Source organism: Athene noctua, chromosome 24, assembly GCF_965140245.1.
Source record: "Athene noctua chromosome 24, bAthNoc1.hap1.1, whole genome shotgun sequence".
In the NCBI taxonomy this organism is placed as follows: Eukaryota; Metazoa; Chordata; class Aves; order Strigiformes; family Strigidae; genus Athene; species Athene noctua.
This window is the reverse complement of record NC_134060.1, coordinates 5,150,660-5,173,556: the sequence shown is the minus strand read 5'-3', so window position 1 is coordinate 5,173,556 and position 22,897 is coordinate 5,150,660. Positions and strand designations below refer to the sequence as shown.

The 22,897-nt window shown below is 48.3% G+C and overlaps 1 protein-coding gene across 1 annotated transcript; it reads left to right on the top strand.

Moving 5' to 3' along the window:
- Positions 1 to 900: 900 nt before the first annotated feature.
- Positions 901 to 22,869, top strand: YTHDF2 (YTH N6-methyladenosine RNA binding protein F2). Its single transcript, XM_074926284.1, has 5 exons — positions 901 to 1,099; positions 1,395 to 1,419; positions 1,831 to 1,910; positions 6,122 to 7,708; positions 21,935 to 22,869. Exons 1-5 carry the CDS (start codon positions 1,073 to 1,075, stop codon positions 21,956 to 21,958), a joined length of 1,743 nt encoding a protein of 580 aa, XP_074782385.1. The 5' UTR covers positions 901 to 1,072; the 3' UTR covers positions 21,959 to 22,869.
- Positions 22,870 to 22,897: the final 28 nt, after the last annotated feature.

The following is a 22,897-nucleotide window of genomic DNA, read 5'->3' as shown; positions in this document are numbered from 1 at the left end:
ATGTGTTTGGCTATTTTTTGCATTAAAAGGAAAAATCGAACTACGCTCGAATGGTTTATTGGTGGGTAGGTGAAAGGCGAAGGCTCCCTCACCTCAGGAGATCCCTCTGCCCGCAGCGGGAGGGGGGTGGCTGCTGCTCAGGCCCCCGCCCTGGCGGGTTCGCCTTTCCCCGGTTTGCGACGGGGGTCGGGGCTGGGGGGAGCTCGCAGCAAGTCGTACCCACCTCGCCCAGACGCTGGGGCAGATCCCGTGGATTTGGGATCGGGGATCCGCCTCCCTCCGTGTCCAGCTGCCTCCACTCCCCTCCAGCTCGCCCCGTGCCGGCAGCCCCTTGGCTGGGGAGGGTTGGGGTCTCTTTGGGGACACCGCCACCACCCCACCCCAGATCAGGGTTTACGCCTGAGCTGCGCCCCTCTCTTGGCCGCAGAAGGGTCTGGCCAGGCTGCGCTTCCCCCTCGCATCTACCCCCCAGGCACCCCTGGACTGGGGGGGGTCCCGGGGGGCTGCGATGGCCCCTGGTTCCCCCCACGCTCCGGGGTGCTGAGCCGTGCCCTGAGCACGAGGACAGCTCCAGTATCGGGGTGCGACAGAGCAGAGTTGGGAGCTGCGGCCTCGCATTTACCATTTTTCGCCCGGAACAGCGCCGCCGGGCAGTGGGGGCGCCTGGCCCTTTAAGAGCGCTTCCCCCCCGCCCCGCGTTTCGCCTGCGCTCTCCCGCCCGCCCGAGCGGGGGCGCTAGTCCCGCCGGTCCTCCACCGGCCCGTCATGCACCGCGCTCCACCCCCCTCTCTGCCCCCACTCCCCCCGCCATTGTGCCTGGGAGCGCGGCGCGCGCGCGGTGCCGCGTGACGCCCGGGGAGCGCGTGTGGGCGCGAGGCGGCGGGCCTGGGCCATAGACGCGGGCCGGAAGGAGAGGCGAGGGGGTGGCTAGAGCGTCGCCCCAGCCAAGCAGCCGCCGCGGGCGAGTCGGAGTCCGCCAGGCAGCCGCGCCGCGCCCGCGCCCGGACAAAGCCGCCGCCGCCGCCCGCTGCCCCGCCCCACCCCGCCCCGCCAGCAGCCCCGCCGCGGAGCCATGTCGGCTAGCAGCCTCCTGGAGCAGGTAGGAGTCCCGCCGCCACCGCCCGGCCTTCCCCCTCCCGGCGCCGGGCCTGGCCCGCTAGGCGAGGCCGCGGCTCGGGGCCTAGCGGCGGGGGCGCGGGCCGGGCTGGGTGGACGCGGCCTTTCCCCCGCGCTCAGGGCCGCGCCTCCATTGTGCTGCGGCGCGGCCGGGCCTTCCCCCTTCCCCCGCCAGGCCGGGCCGCGCCTCAGCCGGGCTCCCCGCCCGCGCCGGGGCCGCTTCGCCCCCCTGACTCACCGCTCTCCCTCTCTCTTTCCATGCCGCGCCGCCGCGCCAGAGACCCAAGGGCCAAGGCAACAAAGGTGAGAGCCCCGGGACCGGCGGGGAGGGCTGGGAAATGGGGGATCCCGCGGGGAAGCTGAGCCTGTGGGGAGCGTGCCCGCGGGGGAGGGACGGGGAGGATCTCCTCCGAAATTTGCTGGGCATGTATGTCTTCGGGTCTCTGCGCCTTTGCGCAGCGGAGTGGCAGGGAGAAAAACAAGCCGTGGGCTGTGAAACCCGTCGTCGGTTCTGTGGCTGAGGGAAAGTTTGTGGTTCAGGAGTGTTTTGTTCGGTGCTGAAGTGTCTTTTCGCTCTCTGTTGGGCTGAGTGTGGTAGATCATAGCTAGTAGGGGTTTGTTACACTGTGAGGTTTGCCTTTCAATACTTTTAAGTCGGCAAACGTTCGAGTTTATCGGCAGAGAGCTTTCTAACCCTCTACGTCTCTTCCTCAGTGCAAAACGGATCTGTGCATCAGAAGGATGGGTTAAATGATGATGACTTTGAACCCTACTTGAGTCCCCAGGCCCGGCCGGTGAGTAAGAGTACCTGCTAACCGGCAGGAAGCACCAAGAGCCCGGTGGCTTCCTGCTGCTCTCTAGTGAAGGCAAATTTGGCATCCTTGTGTTTCCCCATCTCCATTGATTGCATTTTGATGTTTACCAGCTTCCTGACCATAATAAGCTATTTTATGTGTGTGTTTTTCCAGGCAGAAATCACTGAATGCCATTAGATTGTGGTGGGTGACACATAAAGGTTTTAGCAACTTTTTGAGGCTATAAGGACTTCCTACAGTTGGTATTCACTTTTTTTTTTTTTTTTCTCTCAGTGTAACTGACTTGAAGTTATCATTTCTGCTCTTTCAGTTTTACTGTTATGACCTTGTTTCCTTTGCTGGTTTCTGGCTCTTTACACCAAACGAGAGATGATGCACTACACTGCATTGTGAAATCGCTTCACACGATGCAGTTACACTCTGAGGGCTTTTGGAAGATACTATCAACATTCTTATCTCTCCGTCAAGTAAACTGAAAATGCATGTCATGGGATTTTCTCTATTTTTCACCAAAAACCCCGCAGAACACACATGTGATAAAGGCTGTTAAAACTTTTTTGAGAACTTTAGTTAGAAGCTGAGCCAGAGAGCTTGTGTTCAGCTCCTGAAAGTCAGACTTCCAGATACATTTCCTTTTAACTTTCTGTTTAAGATTAGCTCCACTGTTAACTGTTTTTTGTTTGTTTTTCTTAACGAGCAGTAGGAGTGTGACAGATGGAGTGCAGCTGATTAGATGGTACAAGTAAGCATTATAGATAAACATCTTTATTAGCACTGGAGCAGTTAGTTCATTCTCTTGGCTTCACTTTCTTCTCCAGTTGTGATTAGTAAAAATAACTTGGTTTGTTTTCTCTTACTGTACTTTTTTGATCATTTTTACAAGTCAGTATATTTTTTTTATATAATGGTGATGCATGTTTTAGTGCAAAGCAGGAACAGGTTTCTGTCTCACTTAAAATTTTCAACAAGTATTTTCCTAGTTTGTGCTAAAGAGATGAGGCTAAATATTCTTTAAGGTCCTGTCAGCTGTTCATAATCCAGCCTGTCCATTAAGATAACTTAGTGCATTCACCTCCCTGAAAAGTTACAAGCCTAACTTTGACCTGATTATGGCAGGAGGCTGCAATAATGTTCTCAAGTCTTGAAAGAAGCTAGCTACTTTCCTGGTAGCTGTCATTTGATGGTGGAGTTTTTCTACCCCAGAAATGAACACCAATTTCCAGCTTCCTTCTGAATGTGGATGTATTTCCTGCAAAGTATAGTTTTATTTAAATCTCGTAAAGAGAATGAAGGCTACTGCAATGTTAGAAGCAACATGGTATTTTACCTTATTTTGCATGTTTGATGAAGAACTTCTGATTAGTTTCTTTTTGCATGTGTCACACTGGTAAAAATACATTTTAAAAATAAGGAAGTGATTAGAGCGTGCCCCAGAAGGTAGAGCAGAGCTGTTGCTCTATAAATTCAGCAGGAGAGAGGTAGAACCGCCGTTTAAACTTTAGGGCCACTTTATCTCTGTGCTGTGTTGCTTGTCAGCTCTCGTCCATGTTTTGACACTCAATATAATAGAAAACAAAACCCTAGGGTTCAGTCTGGAGAGGGCCATGGTTCTGCTGAGCCAACCAGCCCGGCTCAAAAATAGAAAGGTGTCTGAGTGTGCACCTCTCTTCTGAACATGGGAAAGGGAGTTACAGGTACAGCTCTGAAAAGCAAATGGAATGCAGCCCACTGCCACGGAGTAACAGGAGTGGTTGCTGGAATTGCGTTCTGAGCTCTCCATGCAAATATGAGGTAACCAAGTTGTAAAATTTCATGGCTCTTCATTCAGGAGATGCTGTTTCAGGAGTGACTGTTAGTAGCTTGTCAGCCTAGTAAATTAGGTTACTATGTATTTTAAAGTTCAGGTATGCAGTAGGTGATTCTTCAACAGTTTAAAAAACCCAAAAGCTCTTACAGCAACAGCAAATTTAAACCCTTGTTCTAGTCTGGGGTGAAGTAGTGAGTTTGAGAAAATAACTGAACAAAAAGTCTTAGTCATTGGAGAGAGTTAAAAGCCGGTGAAGTTTTATTTGCATACTAACCAGTAAGTGTGTCAGTTGTGCGAGTGCAGGGTAGCAGAGCGAGGTGGCATGTTTGGTAGTGAAGCGAGTTCTAGACATTCAGGTAGTGAGCAGCAGCGAGCCTGTCTTAAATCTGCTTGAGCTGGCAGTGCTCGACTGCTGTTTAACTCCTGTGCTCCCTCCTTACTACACGGAGTAGCTGGTGAATACAGGTAATAGCTAAATATAGACGGTGTTAAAATCTCTCAGGAAGTGAAACATCGTGATGTGTAAGAAACTGTTTTGAGGTGAGAAGGGGACAGGTTTTAATACAACAGCAGTGTGCTTTGTGCGCTTTGAGGGAGAAGCTTGTGGAGAGGACACTGCTACTCTGCCTGCTGGGCTCAGGTTTTAGCTATGGGCCGGCACGTTTATGTTTCATTAAAGCTAATTTCCAGGAAAGTATACTGTTACTCTTATAATTGAGGGGATTATCTTTTGAAGAGACTTTGCTGGTTCAAAATAATAATTTTTTTTTAAGTTCCTTCATTTGCCTTACAAATTAGTCAGTGTCAGTATTTGCGCTTTGGACAGGTTGAGCCCTAAAGCTGCTCATTGGTTTGGGTTTAGCAAGACTGAGTTCCTCAATTAGTAAAACTACCCTGGGTAAGAGTTTTGTTGCTAATTGGCTTTTGGGACCTCTTCTCCAGGAAAACAGAAAGGTTGGAGCGAGTGTCTCTGGCTTTTCATGCATTCGCTCACACCATGAAGTACCACAGAAAGCTTTTTAGTGTTCTATACAACAAAACAAACCTTGTGTCTGAACACGTTATGTTAAATAATTCCTGTTAATTTTTGTAAAGTTGGGGCTGGGTTAGCCCCAAACCTGTTGCTTTCCTTTAACTCAGTGGAAGGTGGAGAGGCAAACCAGCGATTTCTGGAGGGTGCCAGAGCCATCTTGAGAGCCTCCATAGATTTCAGTATGGCGTGAAGTCCTTCGGGAGCTGCACTTGGCACGTGAAAACATGATTCAACGAAAAATGGAGTAGAGCCTGCTGCAAGCCAAGCTTTTAAATGGGAACTGAACCTGACTTTCATCTCATCTGCATTGGGTTGGCATGTAAGCGGCTGTATAGCACAAGGCTGTCTGCACACAGGTTCAAATTACCGGATGATAATGTCCATTAGCATGGCTTTAACCGCTCCCCGGAGGGGGCCTTGGTTTGAATGCAAAATGACAGATGTTTTTCATGTAAGCAAATCTTGGTGATGTCTGAGAGTTCCCTAATTGTAAAATTAGGCATTTGTTTTCGTAACCTAAAGGCTGCTTGGATGTTAAAAGGGAGACCAAGGCATGGAGCAGCTTTTTTTTTTTTTTTTTCTCTCTGAATTTGAAGCCTGCTTTCTTGTGCTGCTGTTGTCACCGTGCTGTAAAAGGCTCCCACTGACACCCTATTGATCACTCCCCATTTTCAGCTATTTTTTTTTTTAGTATGTGCCCACAGCACTGGAGCAGTTTGTGCTTTGAGGAACAGGCTTTAAATCCCTGTTTGTTTGCAAGTTCTTGGAATATTACGAGCTCTGAAACTTTAAATTGTGGGGATAAAGCTGTTTCATGGGCAGTAAGTTTAAGGAAGGCAATTAGGGAGATTGGTGAATATGGGAGTGTGCTTCCACTGGACCTTATTGCTCCATATTCCACTTCTCTTTGCATCCTTCCCCCAAAGCCTCCCTCAAACACCAGAATAAGGGCTGATAAGTATGTTACACAGGCAACAAAAGCCCTTTTTTGTAATAGTTACAAAAACTAGAATATTTGGATGCTAGGTAAGATACTATTTTTATAGCCTGAGCAGGAGCTGTGGGGCAGTCCAGTGTCCAGTCCCACATCACGCGTCAGGAACACAGTGTGCTCCCATCTCCGCATGGGAAGCTGCCTAAGCCTTTGTGTTTAATCTTTCTGGCAATGAAACAGTTTTTGAGCACTTCTAACAAAGGAGGTGTTTCAAGGCCGGGCCTGTTTATCTGCCCAGCCCTAAGGTAGGGAGGGGTGGGGCATGGGAAGTCTAAGATGGCTTTTTATTCCTGGTCCCTTGAAATTTGTTCAGCTTGTTCTAACTATTCAGTGCTTGTTTTTTTGTTTTTTTTCAGAATAATGCATACACTGCAATGTCCGATTCCTACTTACCAAACTACTACAGTCCCTCCATTGGATTCTCCTACTCCTTAGGCGAAGCTGCCTGGTCTACGGGGGGTGACCCGCCGATGCCCTACCTAACCTCGTATGGACAGCTGAGCAACGGGGAGCCTCACTTCCTCCCAGACGCGATGTTCGGGCAGCCAGGGGCCCTTGGCAGCACTCCATTTCTTGGGCAGCACGGCTTTAACTTCTTTCCAAGTGGGATTGACTTTTCGGCTTGGGGGAATAACAGTTCTCAGGGACAATCCACTCAAAGCTCTGGCTATAGTAGCAATTACGCCTATGCCCCCAGCTCGCTGGGTGGAGCCATGATCGATGGGCAATCTGCCTTCGCTAACGAGACTCTGAACAAGGCTCCTGGCATGAACACCATCGACCAAGGGATGGCAGCCCTGAAGCTGGGCAGCACAGATGTTGCAAGCAGCATCCCGAAAGTCGTTGGTTCGGCTGTCGGTAGCGGATCCATTACCAGTAATATCGTGGCGTCTAACAGTTTGCCTCCGGCTACTATCGCTCCTCCAAAGCCGACCTCCTGGGCTGACATTGCCAGCAAACCGGCGAAGCAGCAGCCCAAGCTGAAGACCAAGAATGGCATTGCAGGTTCAAGTCTTCCACCGCCTCCCATAAAACATAACATGGATATTGGAACTTGGGATAACAAAGGGCCGGTGGCAAAAGCCCCGGCGCAGGCCTTAGTTCAGAATATTGGTCAGCAGCCAGCACAGGTGTCCCCCCAGCCCGTGGGTCAGCAGATCAATAACAGCCCCCCGGTGGCACAGGCCTCGAGCGGGCAGCAGCCCCAGGCGCTGCCCCCGCCGCCGCCGCAGCCGGCCCAGCTGCCCGTGCCGCAGCAGGCGGCCCAGCCCACCCGCTGGGTTGCCCCTCGTAATCGTGGCAACGGGTTCGGTCAAAACGGAGTGGACGGTAACGGAGTGGGACAGTCTCAGGCCAGTTCTGGTTCTGCTCCTTCGGAGCCGCACCCGGTCTTGGAGAAATTGAGATCCATCAACAACTACAACCCCAAGGATTTTGACTGGAACCCAAAACACGGCCGGGTTTTCATCATTAAGAGTTACTCTGAGGACGATATCCACCGTTCCATTAAATATAACATCTGGTGCAGTACAGAGCACGGCAACAAGAGACTGGATGCTGCCTATCGCTCCATGAACGGGAAGGGCCCTGTTTACTTACTGTTCAGTGTCAATGGTAGCGGTCACTTCTGCGGAGTAGCAGAAATGAAATCTGCTGTGGACTATAACACGTGTGCGGGTGTGTGGTCCCAGGACAAGTGGAAGGGACGTTTTGATGTCAGGTGGATTTTTGTGAAGGACGTTCCCAACAGCCAGCTGCGGCACATCCGCCTAGAGAACAACGAGAATAAACCAGTGACCAACTCCAGGGACACTCAGGAGGTGCCTCTGGAAAAGGCTAAGCAGGTGTTGAAAATCATTGCCACCTACAAGCACACCACCTCCATCTTTGATGACTTCTCACACTATGAGAAACGCCAAGAGGAGGAGGAAAATGTTAAAAAGGTAACTTGTTTGTCTGTCTCGGCGAAGTCCTGAGGGCAGGAAGTGGAGGAGGGCTGCCTTGCTCTGGACTAAATGCAGGCCTGAAGATGTGGGCTGGCAAGCAAGCTCGGTGGGCATCCGAGCATGGGTCTGCTTTTTGGCTAGCTGTGTGCTCGGGTGTGGAACCCACTCCCCAAATGGCAGCCCCTGTTTGGGGTGGAAATGGGTGCCAGCACCCCGGGAGAGCAGCGTGAGGAGGCTTGCCCAGCCCCTGCCTGCAATCAGCTGCCCTTCAGTTGCTCTAAATCTCAGCCTTCCCTGAGTGCTGTATTCTAAACAAAATTTATTTCTGTGCTATTGTCAGCTCCTGGATCGGAACAGTTTAAAGTAGATCAGTGGGGGGTTTGAGGAGTTGTTAGAAAACAGAGCTGAGTCTTTGAACGGCCGCCTAATCCGCCCCCTACCCAAAGTGGGGTCAGCGTGACAGATGTTTCCCACCACTTGTAAAACCTTCAGGAATGGCAGTTCCTGTCCCTCCCCAGGCAATCTATTCCTACGCTTAATTATCCTTCCTGTTAGAAGGCTTTGTCTAATGCCCAACCTAAATCTCCCTCGCTGCAATTTAAGTCTGTGACTACTTGTCCTCTCCCCGGTGGACGCTGAGCGGGTCGTTCTGTGCCTCTTGGCAGCGAGTTTGGCTCTTGGAAGCCGGTGGGCTGTTGCCTGTGTGGGCAGTGCCTGGCAGCGTGGCACGTGAGCCGTGCTCCTCGCCTGCCTGCAGCCACGCTGGCTTGTCGCTTGGGTCCATCAGCCCGAAGCCTGCTGTTATCATTGATTCATTAACAGGAGGATTGCTAATTGAAAATTCAGCCCAAAATTTGGTGACCGGTGGGCCTCGAATCTTACTTGGTACGGCTGTGTTGAAGTCACCTGTGGCTGACCTTCCCCGCAATAGGGGTCTTGCTTGTATTTGATCAAAACAGTAATTACAAATTAGCATTAGCACAGCGTTCTGGTAGCTTGCCAGGTTTTCTGACAATCTAGTTTCAGCAATGGGGAATTTTCCAAGCAGCAGTAGAAGAACAGAGTCAGGAGCTGCAACCGCTCACCCTGACAGTGAATGCAGCTTTAAATTTTTTTAATATATTTTATTTGAAGCACTGTCTGTATAAATAGCATCACTCATACACAGAGGTGGTCACATTTTGCAGCTGATGCCCTAGAACTTACAGTGCTCAAAGACAATCTGTAAGGGTGGAAAACATTGCAAGATGTGGAGGTGTAAATCTGTTTTTTTGTGAGAACCTCAGTATTTTGCATGACTTCACATGCTAAAATTGTTCCACTCGCTATCCAGCCTGTACTGAAATGGTCATTTCTCTTTTACTAACTGAGGTTTTTTGAATGCAATCAGAAATCTAGTCTGTGCAGGAGATCTCAGGAAGTGGGACTTCTCATATGCCTCGGGTCTGACTTGAGGAAGCAAGTTTGCAGCGTGAGAGGGACAGACCTTGGTGCAGTGGGAGAACGCAAGGGAGCGGGGAAAATGCTGCTGGAGGGCAGGTGGGGGATGGATGGAGGAGAAGAGTTAATGCTGGGTAGATGTAGGCAGGTAGGAAGCAGAAGGAAGAGCAACCGAGTGGGGAAGGCTGGGGGAGAGCAGACAGATTGTGCTCTTTTCTGCTGCAAAGCTGCAAGCGGTTTGTAATGTCTAGAAACCAGTAAGATATTAAAAATGTGGCTTAGCAGTTTTCTTAAGACTGCAAACCGTCTTTACTCATCTTTCCAACTGCATTTTGAAGTCCCCTCTCCTGCTTGCTTCAGTTTCTTCGAGGCACACGTGGGGGTCAGAAGCGGAAGCGGTGGCTGCCGGGCGCTGGGTGCAGCAGCACCCTCCTTTCTCAGCTGTTTGAGTTGATTCAGTGTGGCGCTCCGGTGCAGAAGCGGTTGATTAGGAGAACATTTATTCTTTGGAGGGGAACTTAGTCATATATCCCTGGAATTCATAAGCAAGGAGGGAGCCTTGTAGATATACAGTTGGTGTTTGCTTTTTACCACTGACTCACTCTTTGTTGCACGCTCAGGGCCACTGCCCTGTAACATCCGGCACAGAGGAAGTGACTTGGTCTTTCTTTCAGCAGCAGTTTGACCTCCTCGATTGCTTGCTGACGCAGCCTTGAAGATGAGTGAGGTTTCTGTAACTGCTCTTTCATGGTTTCATTGAGCAGCAGTCATTTTTTGCTCAAGGAGGGTGGTTGGTTTTTTCCTGGAGTGAATGCTGACAGGTACCCTAAGGACTGTGGGTGACAGAAAAACCCAAGCCGTGTTATGTCTGCCTTGAAGCATCACATGTAATCACCTGGATTAACAAATATTTCAGAAACCAGAGTTGAGGCAAGTCAAAATGCTGCTCAGGCAGCAGCCGGTGGTGCAGCTCCCTGCCTGCGGTCTGTCAAGCTGCTTTTGTGTCTGGGAAATCCCACTGCTACCAGCTCTTTGTCTTTGCCACCAGTCTTTGGATAGCAGTGATATGTTAATGTTTTGCATTCCTCTTCCTTGAAGCTTAAAAGTCTCAAGGTTTGGCTTATTTTGAACTTCTAGAAAGCTGCGATTGTTTCACTTGGCTTTAATTTGCCAAAACCTTTGTCTGATTAGCAGTTTGATTCCTGCTTGCAGCAGATGGATGAGTTCTTGTGAAAGTCAGGAAACTCTTGAATATCCTTTTAGACTTCTCACCGTTAGTCACTTCAAAATTACCTAAAATAGTTCCAAGAAGTCATATGAAAAACGCTTTGCTTAGTGTTTGTGCTATTCCCGTTGGCTGGTGAAGGGGGGGTGTGTGTAGACAGTTCAGCGTTGAACTGAAATCATGCTCTTGCTTGTCCTTTTCTGTTGCCTGTACCCATCTTGTCCTCAGAGACTTAATCTCCATTTCTTTCCAGTGCCTTGCTTTGCTCTACTAATCCTTTTTTTTTAAAAGGTTTGTATGTTCTCCTGACCCAAAATGATGAAGTTGACTCTCAGTGTAATCCCACCTAGGATTCCTTGAAACCTGTAACAGCTGCTTTTATGGTAGAGCTTGTTACCAACTTCTTCCCTGTAAGAAATGTTTTCTCTTTATTGTAAAAAAAGCCAAAACAACAGCAATAAAAATCCCCAGCCCATAGTAACACACTTGTATTTCTAGGAATGTTGCAGTGACCTCAATGTAAAGATCTTAGATAGTGATCTGCCTGCATGGGAAAGGTTAACAACTTGTGTTTTCTAGAAAAGCAGTGAATGTCAGCTCTTTAAGAGAAGTTTATTTTTGTTCTTTCTCCCATTGCCTTGCCCAGAGTTGGGGTACTTGACTGCTGGCAGGTTCTGGGGATTTTAGGAAGGCTGTCCCATGAAAACCAGTCCTGTCCCTTCCGGGGCCAGAGTGCTCAGTTGTCAGGTTTGCAGTTAATAGGAGACACTTTGTCTTGGGACTTTGGTGGGTGTTGAGTCAGGATGAGCTGTGAAGGATGGGGTGGGGTTTTTGTGGGTTTTTTTCAGGCTGAGGTATACCAGCCTCGAAACAGAAAGGCATGATTTGCCAGATTGGAGCTATTATTTCCAGAAATGTGCTGCTTTGTGTCTCAGCTGACACAGTCTGCTGGTTTAAGGAGTATTAATAGTGGCAAGTGTCACTGCCCCCCCTTAGAAGCTATGATTTAAGGGAAAACTGAGTGGTGTTATGTGAGCCTATTTGAAACTAGCAGACTGTTTCACAGTTGCTGTAAAAAAGAAATGTTTTCTGATGTATTTTGCAAAGCTCTTTTTTTCTTCCTAATTTGCAGTCTTGGAGGGGAGAAGAGGGCCCGTTTCCTATAGGGTGGGCTAGCACTTTTTCTCCTGCTGTTAGTCATCCTGGCTAGTGCTGAATTTGCTTTGGCTTTACCATATCCAACAGGACAGTGTTTCTGACTATAATATTCAGTTCCTGGATATTGCATATCCAGGCAAAGCCAGCTGTTCCCTGTGACAGCAAGGGAACACGACGTGCACTCTCACACTTCTTTCATCCCGTGATCCCAAGGCTATTTACTCTTTCTGCTCCAAATCCTGGCCGTAGTGAAGTTGATTGATGCACCATGACAGAACTTCCTTACTGTAAATACCCTCTGCTCTTTGGCAAGGCACACAGTTTCTCTCAGTTTATTTCCAGGGTTTTTAAATCCTGTGAGCGTGTGTCCGTGCTCATGTATTTGCCCAGTAATAGAGGAAACGGAAACCATACTGCTTATTCTGGTAGTTTGGTACTGGCTGGTTGACATAAGGAGTGCTTTGTGCTTGGGATATTTTTAAACCAGCACTACAAAGCCCTTAACAGCATTCTCCTGTATTTTTGGTTGTGTTCTAGCTTTGTTTAAAGGCAGGAGAAAACTGGGGGGGGAAGGCTTAGATCTGGCTGGTGCTTATTCCTTATTTTCTGCTGTAAGACAGGGAACTTTTATTTCCTCATCCCTAAAACAGGAGCAGCTGGGAGCCATTTCACTGCAATTAGTGGAAGTTGAGTGGTGGAAGAGCAGCCTTGTAGCCCTGCCTCTCACTTCTAGTATCGTGTTAGCAATCTTTAAAATAATATTTTAATATAATGTTTTGTTAATATTATAATAAAATACGGTGTTATAATGTTTAAAGTCGAGTTGTTGAGGTTGATTTTAAGGAGCTGTCAAGATGCGTTTTTTAAAATCGGTTTTTGAGGACTGGTGATGAGATTTGGAGCTGTTCTTCTCTAGTCACTGGACCAGACACAGTGTGGGCCGTAAGCAGGGAGGAGGTTTTGCACCTCTTGCAGATGTGGCCAGCAGCAGGGGCAGTTTCTTTCACTTCCCGTTCTCGTGAACTTGTGCCCAACTCACTTGTTGCCCCCTCCCATCCAGGTTATTTACACCTTGGCTGGGTGACTTCAGCTCCAAGTTGCAGATTACCCTGAACTGATCATTCTTATAAATATGCTAAATGAATTCATTATGAACATACTAATGACTTCAAATGAACGTTTTAAATTTAAAAAATTAAAAATACTTTGTTCTTCCTTCAGCAGTTCAGCATGTGTGTGGCTGGCAAATTCCCTAGAAACAACGTGGGGGGGTTGGTATGAGAGAAAGGAGTATGTAAGATGGCAGTGGCAGCTTCTTTTCGGGCGTTCTGGGTAACTTCCTGACACTGAGGTTAATAGCTGCTGTCACAGGCATTGTGTTTCGGGTGATTTTTATTAACAGCTACTTCTCCAAAAAAATGTAGCTTTCCCTAGAAGATAAGTATTTGCCAGCCATTTTGTTCAGTGGAAGCACCAGGGCATGGTCCTGTTGGGTTCCCTGGATTTTCTATCTGGTGCAGAAGTGCAGTGGGTCACAACATGTCGCTAAAAGCTGATTAGGATCCCAAGAAAACTGTTGAAGTACATTTATACGTGAGCCTTGTGTGTGTGCAGTACATCAAGAATAGATTCACGCACCACGTCCCTCACTTGTTCTTAAAGAAAATGTATTCTGTAACAGGGTTTTTTGGTCTGAAAAGTTACTTTCTTTTCTGTCTCCTGTAAAATGTTATGTGACAGGTGTTCATTCAGGAAGCTTCTTGTTCTGTACTGTGCCATGGGTTTTGCCACAATTATTAGAGTCCTCTTGTTTTCCTGGATGTTCTTATGTACGTGGTAGGAACTGTACGATCTTATGGCTTTGAGTTAATAAACCAATTCCTTAGCGGTGCAAAATGCTGGACGCTTGCCAGCTAGAACTGTGCCACCCTGCTTTTACTGTAGCAGTTACCCAGGGAAGCCTCCGTTAACAAGGATTGTCATTATCCGAGCTGATGACTGGGATAGAGAGTTGATTGTAGCTCCATCCAGTGACTAGCTGCCCAGTGTGAGGCTTTTTAATTGACACATAAGTCATGTAATAGTGCATTTGAGCAGTTAATAATAAAGCGTTTGGATTTTGTAAGCCGTTCTTCAGCAGGAACTTGGAAGCAAAGACTGCATTTCTGTTTCCATATCATTAGAACTTTTCTTATTAAAAGGACAATGCTGAGATTATATTTTTTTTGTGGTTAACTGCAGAGCTATTACTTGTAATGTAATACCAGTTTAGAAGACTTAGATAAAAATCTACCTAAAACTGTCTCTTGTCTCTAATCTTGGGGGCAGGGAGGGAGAAACCACACTATTTTAGTTTCCTTCCCTATGTGTTTCTGTACACATGGGGAAGGCTCTCCTCTCTCAGCTCTGTTATTTGTAATGTGATGACATGTCCTGTAAAATTACTTCAGAGAATTTCCCATTGTCATCTAGAAACTTTAGGAAATCACAAAGTCATGATCATGACTTTTTTTGGCTGTTGCAAGCCAGCCTGATTTGGGGTTCAGCTGATTTGAGTGCTGTGATCTTGATACAATTAAAGGAGAGGAAAAAAGAAAAGTTGAAATAGGAAACTGTTCCAGTGAATACTGCTTTCTGTTCCATTTCGAGTGGCAGTAAAATGAGGGTACACACGAACGGCTATAGGAAGTGTTGACTATTTTACTTGAGCTTGTGAATTCAGTTCTTCATGGTTGACAGATGTAGGCAAATAGATCTCCTCTTATCCTTTCATAATACAGAATATTGTGGTGTGTTTTTCTTGTAGCGTGAAGTATTTCTTCTGCCTTATTTGCGATGGAGGTAGATTTTAGACTCAAACACAAGAACAGCTGCAGTGGGTCAGACCGTAAGTCTGTGTAGTCTAGTGTTGCATCTCTTGTGGGTGCAAGATCTGCAGGGCTGCTGGACACGTTAGAGAGACATTGCTTGAGCATCCTTGCTCTCTCTTTCCAAGTAAAAAGCTCCATGTGCAGCTCACAAGAGCAGATGCTTCAAAGGACAGTACACACCGTTATTTATCCATCTCTGAAGGTTTTCCTTGCCTTTAAAAATTTATAGCTCAGAAATTTCTTTGACCCAGAGGATGTTCCTTTGTCTTCAGTAGCTCATCTTGTCCAAGATTTTGATGCATTCCTTGAGCATCCTCAGGATCCTGCGGCAGCAAGTTCTTCAGCTTAATTACGTGTTGTGTAAAGAAACATGTCCTTTTGGTTTGCTCTGAGTCTGCCTCACGATGCTCCCTAGTTCTTGCGCTGGAAGAAGTGGTGAGCAGTTGATTTCAATGTCCTCTCTGCCTGCTCTGCTTTCATAGTCACCTCTCTTCCAGGCTTGAGAACTAGAGCATGGTGGCTCTGCAGATGTCCTTGGCTCATCCCTGTTGTTCTTCTCTGACCCTTTTCCAGTTTCTCTGCGTGCCCATAGAGATGGAGAGGAGCAGAGCTACACACTGCTCAGGATGGAGGTGCCGCTTCATTTGTACGAAGGCGTAGTGATGTGTTCCGTTCTCACGTTTCCTTTTCCTGATGGTAGGCATTTTCCTGGAGTTAGGGATTGTAACCCTGAGCTCATGGTTCCTGTTGTTACTGGTCAGTTTGGAGCCTGTCATCTCAGAGTTAGGACGGTGCTTTTTCCCACATGCATCATCTGATTTACCCAAACCAGGCAAAACAAATTCACTGTCTTGTTCAGCTGCTTTTTCCTCACAAAGTCCTCCATTTCTTGTCAGCTGCTTTTTTTTTTTTATTACCCTGAATAGCTTTGTATCATCAGTAAACTTTGCCACTTTGTTATTCATTCCTCTTTCTAGATATTTTATGAATATAAGGAATCACAAATTCTAGTTAATCTTCACAGGTTTTCTCTGCACGAGATCATCCAGTCCTTGGCATTGTGCTTGCATAGTGTGACAGAGGACAGCACAAAGGCATTGTTAACTTTACAGCAGTGAAGATTTTGAAACATGAAAGTGGGGGTCCTTCCTTTTTCTAAAGAATCATGTGGCACTCGTTTTCCGGTGCTAATATTTGCTGATATGATTTAAAGTAACCGAAGTCATGGAACACATTTTATGTGAACCCAATGAGAAGCAACACTTAATCTGTTTAAAAGAAACCACCTTCCTGTATCGTGTAGGTCAAAACTCTGACGTTTGAGAGTGAGCCTCTGGTAAATGCTGTCAGTATTTCAATGCTATTTGCTTAAACTTTCACATTAACTATTCCCATTACTTTCATCCTTACTTTCTTCCCTGCTTTGTGAGGATTTCGGTGTGGACAGATAGGTCAAAGCCAAGTGCCCTGCTCCAGAGTGGGGAGATCGAGCTGCCCGAATGGGAAGTGTTGGCAAACTGCAAAAAGAAACATGGCAAACTTCTGATCCCTTGTAGTGACAGGGAAGAATAAAGATTCCCTGGTTTAAGACAAGGAGAATTTTCTTCCTTCCTAATGACTTGAAAGGACTTATGTCGTGTTTTGTTTGTGCTCCAAAGCCAGCAAGTCCACTTCCAGTCCCTAGTGGGAGCCCAGTTATCCTCAAATAGAGTGCCACTGGGAGTCCTTCCAGGCTACTCTGCCTTGCTCATTGCTCTGAATACTCATGTATGTTCTTAGCTTTTTCTCCATTCAGTTTCCAGCATGAGTTTTGCCCTGTGGGACAAGGCTCTCTATGGGAGGGTCATTATAAATGTTTATGAGAATTGGGCTGTTTTATTCCTGCAATCAAACATGGTGTTGAAACAAGAAGAGGTTCATTCTTTGCAGTTGGTTGCATCAGTTTTAAAGGTTCTAGGGAACAGCAGCTGCCTGCCAGTGTCAGACAGCTAGGACCACCTTGCTTGTGTAAAACCCACTGCAAGGGGAAAGCCCTGGCACTCTGTGTCCTTCTTACCCTCAGCCCCAAGCTGGTTGCTCTGACATGGAAATTTGATGTCTGATGTAAAGTGCATGACCACTGTGGTGTCTATTTTCCCTGATGTTAAGGCATATTTTGGCTTGCAGCTGTACCTGAAGAATTGCATCTTGCTGTTCCTTATTTATTCTCCGTGACTTCATATCCTTCTGGCTAAATGGTGAGGTGACTGGTGTGTAGCAATGCTGTGGTGTGCTCAGGTTTCGAGAGGAAACCAGAACTTCCTAACTGCCCAGCCATGCGTGCTCAGTGTGGTGGCAGGGGACACTCTGGTGCTTCATGCTGCCGTCTGCATTTTGGGGGGCAAAGCCTGAATTGCAGGGGCTGACCAGGCACGGTTGCATCCCTGCTTGGTTGATGCTTCTTCAGTGATGCGAGTTTGCCCCTTTTGGGGTTGTATGGATAGCTGGGTTTGCTCCGTTAGCTTTTGATCTGTAAAACAAAAGTTCTCTCCTGCTCTGACAAAAGAGTCACTTTTATTTGCATATCTGCTGTCTTCGTTCTTGGTGGTGAGCTCTGTTACGTGAATGGGAGATATGATGAACACGTCTGACTGTAACCAGATCACTACCTGATTTTTATCCCTTTCCTAGGTGAGACAGACTAGGATGTAGCTTCTCTCTGTAACTGATGGCTTTCCAATGCTGACATCAGAAAAACATCATGTTTGGTTTGTAAATCAGTTAGGACTTGAGGCTGTTTGGAGCAGGTGAGTATAATAAGAAAGTGAGGCATCGTCCATCATCTGTGCTGGCTGTGACCATGCCTGGACCTGATCCTGCCGGGAGGGCCATGCCAGGCACGTCTGAGGAGCAGCCTGCCCTCACTCCTGATTTCTAAGGCAAGTCAGATGTTTGCCTCAGAGACATGGGTGCGTTGGAAGTCCCACTGCATTGTTTGCTAGGATTGCACCCAGTGCATGACAGGCGGTGGTGGTGGAAGGAGAATTCAAACAGGAAAACGCCGCAGCGCTACAGCAAGTGTCATGGGTTGAGTTGGGCTGTTGAGCAAGGTGTCTGATGAGCAAGGCCAGTATTTGATTGCTGGGTGTCTCAGCCCTTTGGGAAACGATTCTGGTAGCATAGACTGTACTCTAATGAGGTGATCTCCTGCTGTTCCTTTGTGAGCAGGTACTGGGCGAGTGATGCCTTTTGCTTGTAGGACCTTCTCAGTTTGAAGCTGAAACTGCTTCCTGGCCTGCCTGATGTCTTCAGGCTGCTGCACTGCACCCCAGGTCAGACAGGTCCAGATAAACCACGGTTAGTGTGCTGCACAGCTGGAAGCTTGTGGTTTTTCTCCAGGTTTTCCCTTTGATTATAGTCTTCTATTTCCCCATCTGTAGTGTGGCAATAATATCCTTATCTTTGCCGGAGGAATATTGAGGTTGAATGTTTGTTGTTAATCAAGGTAAAAGCCTCTGAACAAATGTGCAGCATTATCACCTATTGTCATCATTTCTTGATACAAACGCTTGAGCCTTTTGTTGTTGCTGCCTCCCCACAGTGTGACTAGATAACATAATCTCTCATCAGCCTTCTCCACCAGCTTGTTCAGTTGCTGTTATCAGGACCTGGTTTGCGATACTGCTGCAGCCCCCCAGTGATGTGACTGAAGTGGCTTCAGTGGGGTGATTAGAGGACTCCTACCTCCACACGCTTGTCTTGTCTGAGCTTGGTGTGTCTAAACACCACCAGCCCTGAAGCATGCTCGTGGGGACCTGGGGGTGTCAGCACTTGATTTCAGCAATGGCATGTGTCTTTCTGGTCCCTGGTGTATCGCTCTGCGCTTCAGCCATTTCAGTGCTGCCGTGCTCCTGTCCCCCTCCCCAGTCGCTGAGTGGTTTGATAGATGGAGACGAGAGTCTGAGCTGGTGTCTTTTTCTTGCTCCTTCCACATGGATCAATAAGACATGGCCCAGGTGTAATGAAAGAGCAACCAAAGAGAATAAAACATTTTCTGGTGGAATCTCTTTCCTCTCCAGGGACTGTGTGCCAGAGCAAAGCCCAGCGTGTGCATGCAGATGCTGCTCTGCCTTCTCCTGAGCTATCCCACAGCTGGGTGGGCTGTGGGTGACCCCATCCTACAGCTCATGATTTCAGAGGAGGATGAGCCCAGGACAAACTTTTGCAACACTGCTGACCTTTGCTGTGTATTCTGGTAGATCTGTTTGCTACTCCTTATGATGTGGGGGCTAACTTGTTACTCCACAACACCCCAAAGACCAAGATGTGTTCCTGGGATGTGCTGCAGTTGGGCTGGCAGATTAGATAGTATACAGAAATCCTTCAGGCCCTGGCTACCCCCCTTTCCTAGGAAGAGAAAGCAAGACAGTGGCTATGAATCTTCTAGAGAAGAGCAAGAAAAGCGTTACAGAAATTAGTGCAGAGTAGAGCTGTGCCTGCCCTGCTACAGTGCCCTTGGCAGCGCCCGCTTGGCCGGGCAGAGCTCTTGGCTGGCTGCCTCCACGTCTCTGGGCGCAGAGGCTTGGCTGTGCCTAAAGCCCTGCTCTTCGTGCAGGGCAGGAGAACCCGAGGGCGGTGGTGAAGTCAACCCCTGCACAGCCCGTGGCAGGCGTGGTTAGATGTCATGCTGCATTTTTCTGTGGCAAGCTCCTTCAGATGCTGTTGGCAGCGCTGGTGGAGGGGAGTGGTAATTCTGTGTTGGTGTTTTGAGGTTGAGTAGCAGAAGTCTTAAACAGAAGACTGGGTTGAGAAAAATGGGGCTATAATCCACCCTGAAGTTGACTTTCACTTCAGTCCCCTCTTTAGCTTGGGGATGTGGGGGCATCTGCTCCAGCTTCTTTTCATGGTGGTACCTTCTGTTCTGGCACACTGGGATTTGGAGGGAGGGGGTGTCACTTTTGCAGTGAGGTTGGGTCCTATTTCTGCTCCTTGTTAACCGTATGCTGGCCTCAGGAGTGGCTTCACCTTCACTGTGAGGAGAAGTGACTAATCAGGGAGGGGTCCACCTTATCAGCGAATTGGGCAGCACACTCAGCTGGACCCTGGGCCACCATCTGCAGCCGGCCCAGGACACTGGCCCTGGCTGCTGACGGAGAGGGGGGTGACTGTACCTGGCAGCGGCTTATCCCATGTCTGTGTTCGGAAAGACAGAGACATTAACTCAGGCGGTTGCAGCTTCTTCCCGAAGGAATGCGTCACGTTGCCATCTGTCCTTGTTTAATGTAACGTGCTGGCTGCTGAGCCAGGCAGCAGAGAAGGAACAGAGCTTGGCACCTTCCTCTTGGTTTGTGGCTTTCCCTGCAGCGCTTGTTTTGCTTCATGTTCAAGGCTGGCTTTGCTTCCCACCGTGGTGGGGTTTTTTGCTGTTGTGCGATGGGGTTTTTTAGCAACGATTAGCACCTGCAACAGATTTGGGCAGACTTACTGGAGAAGAGGAGAATTAAGTCGACTTATGTGGAGCAAATATTCTCAAAGAGAAGGTGTGCCTTTGTCTTATCCCTCTCCCCAGAAGGCACTCTGCACGGTATCACGTGGGGCTTGCTTTGCCATCCAGCTCATGCAGAGGAGTTGGAGCTTGGAGCATCCTTGGGTCACCGTGTGCGTATGGCTGAGGGGCTGCCAAAGCCTGGGGTATTGTTTCGAGCTGAATGCATGGCCTCCCTTTTGGGGAAGGTTTCTAAGAATAGATAACTCTACATGCTGTTAGCCCGGGGTGGAAGCTTCTCAGAGACAAGCTCTCCCCGGATTTAGCGGTGGTGGCAGAGGACGTTGTTTCTTCAGTCAACCCACATGCTTCTGGCAGAGGTTGCCAGCGAGCTGCCGGGGTGGGAGGGGAGGTGCCTCTGATCACCAAGTTAAGGTGGGGCAGGGGGAAAGCGGGACACGGGGGACGCAGCCCAGGCAGAGCAGCAGACTGGCAGGGAAGCATCCTGAGCTGAAACAATGAGCTATCAGTTTCAGAGCCCTGAGAGGGTCCCTTTTCTACGTGATGTAAGTTAACACAAGGGAGAATCCACGTTGCCTCGCTCTGCCAGTGAGCACCTACTGCTGGGGTTGCTTTGCTGTGAGGCACGATGTGCTTGGCATCTCTTAGGTCTGGCTTAGGTGGCGACTAACTTGCTCCACCACTGAGCATGGGAGCCAGAGCCAAAACACCATAGTGCCCTTCACACAAGGGACTGTTCCTGGAGAAGATGCAGCCAAGAGGCAGAGGGGAGCATCAGCCAAGAGCCCTTTATCTGTTGACGGGTTTTATTTTTGAGGTGGTGTCATATGATCTGGGAATGGCACTTTGAACACAGGCTAGGCAGCATCTCTCAACCCTTTGGGATGGTCTAGACCCACTTGTGTGCAAAGCTGCTGGGTTTGGGCTTAATGTGGTGCTTGGCACAGGAGAGGATATAGTAGCCCTTGATGCCTGAGTATATTTGGTGCTGTGCTGCCTGTTCAGCCTGGGGTAAATGTTTGTCTGAACAGTGTGTTTCTTCAGTGCTGGAGGAGAGATGGGGATGAACACCAAGGGGGTGGTAGCAGCAGTCTGTGCAAAACACCTGTGAACCTGTTGGCTTTCAAGGGAGATGCCATCAGTAGGTTTCAGAGTTATCAGTGAGGTGTTCTGCTGGTAGCTGCAGGCTATTTCAGGCCCTGCAGACCAAGGCAGACGTCAGTACTCCCTGGGCGTGAGCTGCTCATGTGAAGGTGCAGGTCTGTGCAGCGCCCGGGGCACCAGCCTGCCCTGCTCCGGCAGCAGCTGGGCGCGGGCAGAGCTGTGCTGCCAGCCCCGACATTCCTTCCTCATTTCCTCTTTCTTCCCCACGATGCAGGGGCGCTCCCTGATCCCCACAGCACTCCCGAGTCCTGCTCCAAAGCTGCCCAAGCCCTCTCCAGCCCAGAGCTCTGCCCAAAGCCCTCTGCTTTGCCCCGGTGCTGGTTCCCAGCCTGGCCATGGCTGTGGGTGCTGTGGGTCCGTGTCCAGGAGCAGGGAGCTCTGTCACCCCGCTCTCAGCCCACACTCCCTGCAGCTGCAGACTTCAGCATAACCTAGACCCACTTTTTTATTCACCAGTTCTTCCTCAGTTTCGTCATTTGGGGCTTTTTTGGGGGGATGTTTTTTTTTTTTTCCACTGTTCCTTTTTATACTGTAAAACTTCTAGCTTGGAGCAGCCTGGTGGTGTCTGTCCTGGGGAGAGCCCTTCACTCTGCTGAAGGATGCTGCTGTGAGCAAGGAGAGAGGAAGAGGAGCAGAGCTCTGGTAGCAACAGCCCTCTTTAGGGGGAAACATGATGAGCTGGTAGACCCAAGCGGTGTGATACGTCGTCACGCGCGCCGTACGCAGCTGCAGCACCTCCTTTGCAAACAGAAATGCTTTTTCTCAGACTTTGCTCACGTGGGACAGGCCTCTGTCACAGATCCACGTGCTGAAATGCTGATGGGCGAAAGCGATGAATAAAACTGCTCTCTGCTAACGTGTTCTTCTCTTTTCTTTTGCAGGAACGCCAAGGCCGTGTCAAGTAAAAGGCCATTCCTCCCACAGAGACTGCAGCAGAGATTGCATCCCAGCTATCTTTCAGAGCGAAAAAGAAAGAGCAAAAATATCCCACCGAGAATTAGGACTTTTTTTTCTTAATTTCATTGACTTCAAAAAGACTCTTACAAACTTGCAGTTTAAAAAAGAAAAAAGTATTGGAATTTCACAAGACATAGGACTTTAAAAAAACAAAAACAACAAAAAAAAAATCCCTTCTAGGTAGAGTATAGGTAAAAACTGTCCCCTTTCTTTTGGCTTTGGTTGTGATTTCAGAGCATACGCTTTGTTTTTTGTCTTTTTACTATGTTTTTTCGGATTTTTAAGTCCGTAAGTGGCATATGCCTTTTTTCTCTAATTTTTAAACCCCGCCGCTTCCCTTCCACCCCCTTGCGCCTCCTTCCCCTGGTTTTGACATTTGCACTTGGAACACCGAGTTGTAACATCCACCACAGAAAGTGGAGTAACTTTTTTTTTTTCTTTCCTCCCACCCCCCTGTGGCCTGGAAGAGGAAGAATTCTACAAGGAAGTTGGGGTTTTGGCCGAAGAAGATTTGAACAGAAATTGTCCATGAGGTGGTGTCTTACAGGTGGTTCATTTTTCTCTGACCCTTTGTTACTCAAAAGTCAAGTACTAGGAGTCCTAAGAAATGTTCTGTTCTTGTGCATTATACGGATTTACAGATTAAGTCTGGATTAATTTGATTTTGAAAGCTAAGAACAGTGGTAAAAACTTGTTTTGTTTACAGGAAAATGAATTTTGGACAAAAAAAAAAATATTGTAAAATGTGTAGTGAATATGTTTCTTCAGTTTCTTGTTCAGCCAATGAGGAATGGGCGTTGCCTTTCTTTTCACCATTAATCACTTCTCAATAATAAACGTGAGATCCTGTTGAGCATCACTGTTGTCTGCCGCTCCCTTTGCAGCCC